Genomic DNA, 5,667 nt, shown 5'->3' on the forward strand with positions numbered 1-5,667 from the left:
CCCACCAATGCAGAGACCAACTTGTTGGTACCACTCATTGGGAACAGGGAGGGGATCAGTCATGGAGCACAGACTAGAATTTACTTCAAATATTATTGAAGGCAAGAGATATATAAGTCCAAACACCAGCATCCTTGCAGGAAAGGTTAATTCTAGATGCATCTCTCAATTATTCACCCACTTTCTACACCCTCATCACTTCAGAGGAGAAGGGATGTTGTGCAACCCGGCTAAAGGACTCCACAGGAAAGCACCTCAACCTTCTGTTATGTTACAGGGATACAAAGCCAATGCCTTCAATAGATGAGATTGGCAATGTTACTGTTTCAAGTCTGGCTTCTATGAATAAAGAGAAAACTATCAGAGGTGAAATTGACAGAGCCCAGCCTGCCTCTTGCCCCTACTCCGAGCTCCTACTTCTACTGGGATTACTTATAACTACTTTTTGGCTGATTTGCTCATTCATCATTGTTGTTGTCATTTTCTTCTGGAAAGCCTTTGGAGCTCAGGGCAGCTGGGCAAATTATATTGATTTGAATAATTTCAGAGTTAGAAACATGCTAGTTCAGAACCTGGGCCCCAAGTGGCACTTTTTGTAAGAAACATGTTGATAAGTTTCTTCCTAGATTTGACCAATTGCCCAATCTCTCTTCTGTATTTGCTGTTGCTTAACAATGGTTCTTTCTAAACTTTTTTTTTTAAAAAAAATGTCCTGCACTTTAGCCAGACATCTACTGTACCTCTTTCCATTCCTAACAGTTGGCCAAGGAGAGGAATCTGGTGGCTCATGTCAGCAATTAATCTTAAATGTCCAAACATTATTTTCTTACATTTTGCACAGCTTTATAGGCAGTGGGTGGGTGGGGGCAATAGCATCAATAATTTCAAAATATCTTCCAACTAGGCAGAGAATAAGAGGCTTGGGCACATCAGAAAGCATGAATTTGACATTTAAGAAAAATACTCTTGTTTAGTGGGACAGTTGATGGAGAATGTCCAAAATGCAGTGAACATGGAGAATAAGTAAAATATCTATGCGGTAATGAATAGAGGTGTTGATTGTAAAGTGCAAATTCCCTTTGCAATCATCTGACCGTTTTCTCATATCCCCCCAAGAGTGAATTCTCCCTTCAGTTCATCTCCTTGACACTTGCAGACTCTGCTGCTTTCTACTGTGCTTGAAGAAACACAGTGTATAGGTTGCAGCTCCTAGGGGCCAAGGTCCCTTCAGCCCCCCAATAAAACATTTGAAGCAGCCAGCCCCCCCTCCCCCGAGTTGATGGGCATTGCTTCATGTCTTCTGATCATTTATGTGGGGCAGGGCTCAAACACACACACACAAACACACACACACACACACCCATATTTTATTCAAGTTGGCACACCTGACACAAGGAATGAGAAGCAACTGAGACAAGGACTGGAACTGTGTACAGCAAAAGAGAATACAAAACTGATTCAGGACATATATTTCTAGTGCTATTAAATGGCCAAAACATCACTGCATACTCATGGCCAGTGTAGGGTTACCATCATTTTGTATCAGAAAAGGCAGAAAGTGACCTCTGTTTTCACCTCATTTACAGAGATGACTTTGAACAATTCATTCAGATACTGATGACCAGTGTAAATGATTTACATTTTCTATTGTCGAGCTTACTATCATTTTGTGAGAATGACAACTGGGATGGGAAGAAATTGGAAAGGCTTTCCCCTTCTGCAGACTGAGAGCCTCAAGATATTAATGAAGATTACCAATGGTGAAATAAATGTTCGCATAATAGAAGTTGTGATCAAGTGCTGGGTGTATAGATGTGATTGTGAAAGAAAAGGCAAGTATTGATATACAGTCGTACCTCGGGTTACGAACACCTCGGTTTGCGAACAGTTTTGGTTACGAACTGCGCAAACCCGGAAGTGTTTTCACCGTGCGCGCGGTCTGCACATGCGCAAAATGGCGCTGCGCGTCGCGTTTGGTTTACAAACTATTCGGGTTACGAACTGCGATCCGGGATGGATCGCGTTCGTAACCCGAGGTATTACTGTATCTGTAGGATGTATTAAATATATATCCTTTCAAAGACAATACACAATCCAGCAGTTAAAAGAGAGTAAACAACAAAAAAGCCCCCATAAATTTTAAATTCTTATGAAACGTCACTGAAGAGCTATGAAATAAGTCAGTCTCTAAGCATACTTGGTTCTCCTTCATGTTTAACAGTGGACACAAGGATTCATTTAGCAAGCAGGAAGAATAAGAGGCAAACAATGGGGAGCAAGCAAAGGGGAGCTTCTTTTCCTGGCCAATGCCACTTCATACTGCATTTGAAACAGAAAGAACAAAGATAGGCATGGACACAACATGGAAGGTGGTCTGGAAACAAGCATGATCAGGCAACAAGGCACTAAAGGAATCACACTTAGGATCCAGTTTTCTGGTTTGTGGTGTTTTCCAAACTTTCCGCTATCCATAGTGGGTCATGTTTTAATCTCTAATGCAAATAATAGAAATCATATTTAAATTTTCTTCCTTAACATTTGCTCCCTGCTGTTCAACTCAGGCTTCAAAATAATGATGTAGCATTTAGGAGTGAAGATACAACCCAATAACCCAGCGCTGGAAGCCAGGATGCAAAAGATCTCCACAGCCACCATGTCTTTCCCTTTGGTGCTCAGGTAGGTTGGCACAAAGGTGACCCACACACTGCAAAAGAGCAACATGCTAAATGTAATGAACTTGGCTTCATTAAAACTATCCGGTAATTTCCGGGCGAGAAATGCAACAAAGAAACTGATGATTGCCAAGAGTCCCATGTAGACAAGGACACAGTAGAACATGGCATTGGACCCTTCATTACACTGTAGAATGATTTCGTCTGTTCCTGAGTGCATGTCTAAATCAGGAGAGGGGGGAGAAGTTGCCAACCACGTGGTGCAAATAATGACTTGAATAAGGGAAGAGGAAAGGACGATAGAGTTGGACAGGTTTCCCCCAACCCATTTCTTCATTCTGGATCCAGGCTTTGTGGCCATGAATGCTATAGAAACAATGGTTGTCTTTGCCAGCACGCAAGAAACAGCCACTGAGAAGACAATGCCAAAGGATGGTTGGCGAAGAAGGCAGGTCACTTTCCCAGGTTTGCCCAAGAACAGCAAAGATGAGAGGAAGCAGAGCAAAAGAGAGATGAGGAGAGCGTAGGTGAGGTCCCGGTTGTTGGCTTTCACAATGGGGGTATCTCTGTGCTTAATAAAAGTTCCTAGCACCAAAGCTGTGATCAGGGAAAAAGAAACAGCAGCTGAAGTGAAAATAATCCCTAAGGGTTCCTGGTAAGATAGGAAAATGATAGTTTTGGGGATGCATTGAGTTTTGTCATCTACTGGATACTGATCTTCTGGGCATTGGAAACAAGCAACCATATCTAGAAAACAAAAATAAGTCTGATTTCAGTGCCTATTCGCATTGGTGTATAAACATCTCCCACTGTCTGCTGTATGGAAATCAAGGATATTTTAATGATGTCTTCATATGCATCCTGAAGTGTAATAGATGTTAGGGGAGGGTTAGTTGGTGCTCCTGCTGGGACGGTTGGTCCACCTTTGTTCCCCATCCTGTGCTCAACTGTTACCTGTGGCTCTCAGAATATTACTACTACTACTACTACTACTACTAACAACCCTGTGTGCCTTACTTGTGAGTAAATATATGCAGGACTGAGAACAACCTGGAAGGCAGCAGAGAAATGTCTGCATGCTGTATCAAGGAGTGTTGTGTGATAGAGACCAATGACTAGCCAAATTTACAATGAAAACCAGTCACTTTTAAATTTCCTCAGCTAACCTAATAATTTGATTTGGCCTCTTTGACAAAAGGGTTGGAGTAGCACATCACCTACCTGTCTGGTTGGCAAACTTCCCTTCTGAGCATGACACACAATCATAGCAACAAAACTTCTCCTCTTCCTTCCTTTTCTTCTGATTGCCAGGCTGGCAGGGTTCATTACACAAAGACAAGGGACATACCTATCCATAAACAGATATTAAGATGGGAGAAATCAGCCAAGACCCCTTATCAGTTGTTGATCTTCAAACTAAGTCAGCAGTGAACAACATCCAGATTTTGAATGTGCTTGGTAGCTAGCTCTCCATTTTATGCAGACTTCCTCTCCATTGTATTTCTCAGATGTTGATGGATTCCAACTTCCAACAGGCTCAAATAGTGATAAGCAAATATGTCAATTGCAGTTTCTCTCATTTTCTCATTTTTTCTAACCTTAAATACAGTCTCCTAATTTCCAATCAGTTTTTGAAGAAAAAATCAAAATAGAAATTGATCAGAAGTGGAGAGCAAATTCCTCACAGTGTGCATGTTATATATGGATTTTGGGTGATACCTATGGTTTTGCTAAGCAATTGACATAAGATGGCTAGATTGGCCTCTACTAGAGCCAGGGCCTTTTCAATACTGGCCCCAACATGGTGGAACGCTCTTTCCCAGGAGACCAGGGCCCTGCGGGATTTGTCATCTTTCCGCAGGGCCTGCAAGACAGAGCTTTTCCGCCTGGCCTTTGGGGTTAGACTCAGCCTGACCCGGGTGTTTTCCTCCATCATGGCTTGGATTTATGCCCTACTTGAAGTGAGGCTGCACTTTAAATTTCAATACTGTATTTTAATCTGTATTTTAATTAATTGTTGTTATGTTTTATTGTAATTCTGTTGGTGTGAGCCGCCCTGAGCCTGGTTTTTGACTGGGGAGGGTGGGGTATAAATAAAAATTTATTATTATTATTATTATTAATTATTATTATTAATTATTATTATTATTATGTGTATATGTACTTTTGTTCACAATACTTTTCTGGACAACTCCCTTGCATAATTCAGAGAAACATTTGTTTTGAAGGTTGAGGGTTTGCGGGATACAGAGTTCAATAACATCTTTTGGCTACTGGGTTTGGGAAGATTATTTTACAGTCTGTCAAAGCACCATGGTGGGCAGGAAAAATAAAAAATAAAATAAACACTTGATGGCATCAACATGACCTAAGACTACGCAGTAGCCACACCTGATTGAAACCTCTGTGCCACAAAATTGTGTCCTCATCAATGATGAACTCTTTTCCTCCAAGGCCCACCCTTCCAACTTTTATTCTCTGGAAGGAATTGTTTGGGAACATGACCATGTTAGTGATATCAAGTCCACTTCTTATTTCCATTTTTCCATTGAAAGTGAAAATTTCTCCAGCTGAGTTGTTAAATGAAATGCCATGGAGAGATGAGTGGAGCTAAGTGAAAGAGAGAAAGAAACAAGGGGAGATTAAGCGAATGGAAAGAACTAGATAGACATTTTTTAAAATAATTATTTATGCTGGAGTTCCACCCCCAACCCCAAAAATAATAGAAACACAAAAAGAACATGCAGGAAAAATAATCATCTCACAATTCATTTACCAACAATTCTTATAAATAATACTATTTACAATGTTTCATCAAAAATGATAAAATGTTGCCATTGAGCTACATTTATGTAGAATGGAGATTTTACACTGTATTGTAGATTATTTAAACAGGATTTTAATTCCGCAGGTCTAAGAGAAAATCTAAAGCCACAAAGTATAAAGAACAATGTAGGTTTGCAATTCCATCTTGTCAGTTATCTATATATATAAA

At 40.5% G+C, this 5,667-nt stretch overlaps 1 protein-coding gene across 1 annotated transcript; it reads right to left on the reverse strand.

Moving 5' to 3' along the window:
• Positions 1-1,655: 1,655 nt before the first annotated feature.
• Positions 1,656-5,277, reverse strand: LOC148684111 (vomeronasal type-2 receptor 26-like). Its single transcript, XM_088655336.1, has 3 exons — positions 5,064-5,277; positions 3,894-4,020; positions 1,656-3,419 (listed from the first exon to the last, which is right to left on the reverse strand). Exons 1-3 carry the CDS (start codon positions 5,211-5,213, stop codon positions 2,518-2,520), a joined length of 1,179 nt encoding a protein of 392 aa, XP_088511462.1. The 5' UTR covers positions 5,214-5,277; the 3' UTR covers positions 1,656-2,517.
• Between the last annotated feature and the right edge of the window lie 390 nt (positions 5,278-5,667).

The sequence above is a fragment of the Zootoca vivipara genome, chromosome 12 (assembly GCF_965207765.1).
Source record: "Zootoca vivipara chromosome 12, rZooViv2.hap1.1, whole genome shotgun sequence".
NCBI lineage: Eukaryota > Metazoa > Chordata > Lepidosauria > Squamata > Lacertidae > Zootoca > Zootoca vivipara.

What these genes read in the sequence shown, in the direction of transcription:
- LOC148684111 (XM_088655336.1), bottom strand. Translation starts at nt 5,213, where the DNA reads ATGGAAATAAGAAGTGGACTTGATATCACTAACATGGTCATGTTCCCA. An exon ending in GGCACAGAGGTTTCAATCAG is followed by an intron (nt 4,021 to 5,063) that starts GTGTGGCTACTG and finishes GTTTATGGATAG; the next exon opens with GTATGTCCCTTGTCTTTGTG. An exon ending in GAAGTTTGCCAACCAGACAG is followed by an intron (nt 3,420 to 3,893) that starts GTAGGTGATGTG and finishes TTTGTTTTCTAG; the next exon opens with ATATGGTTGCTTGTTTCCAA.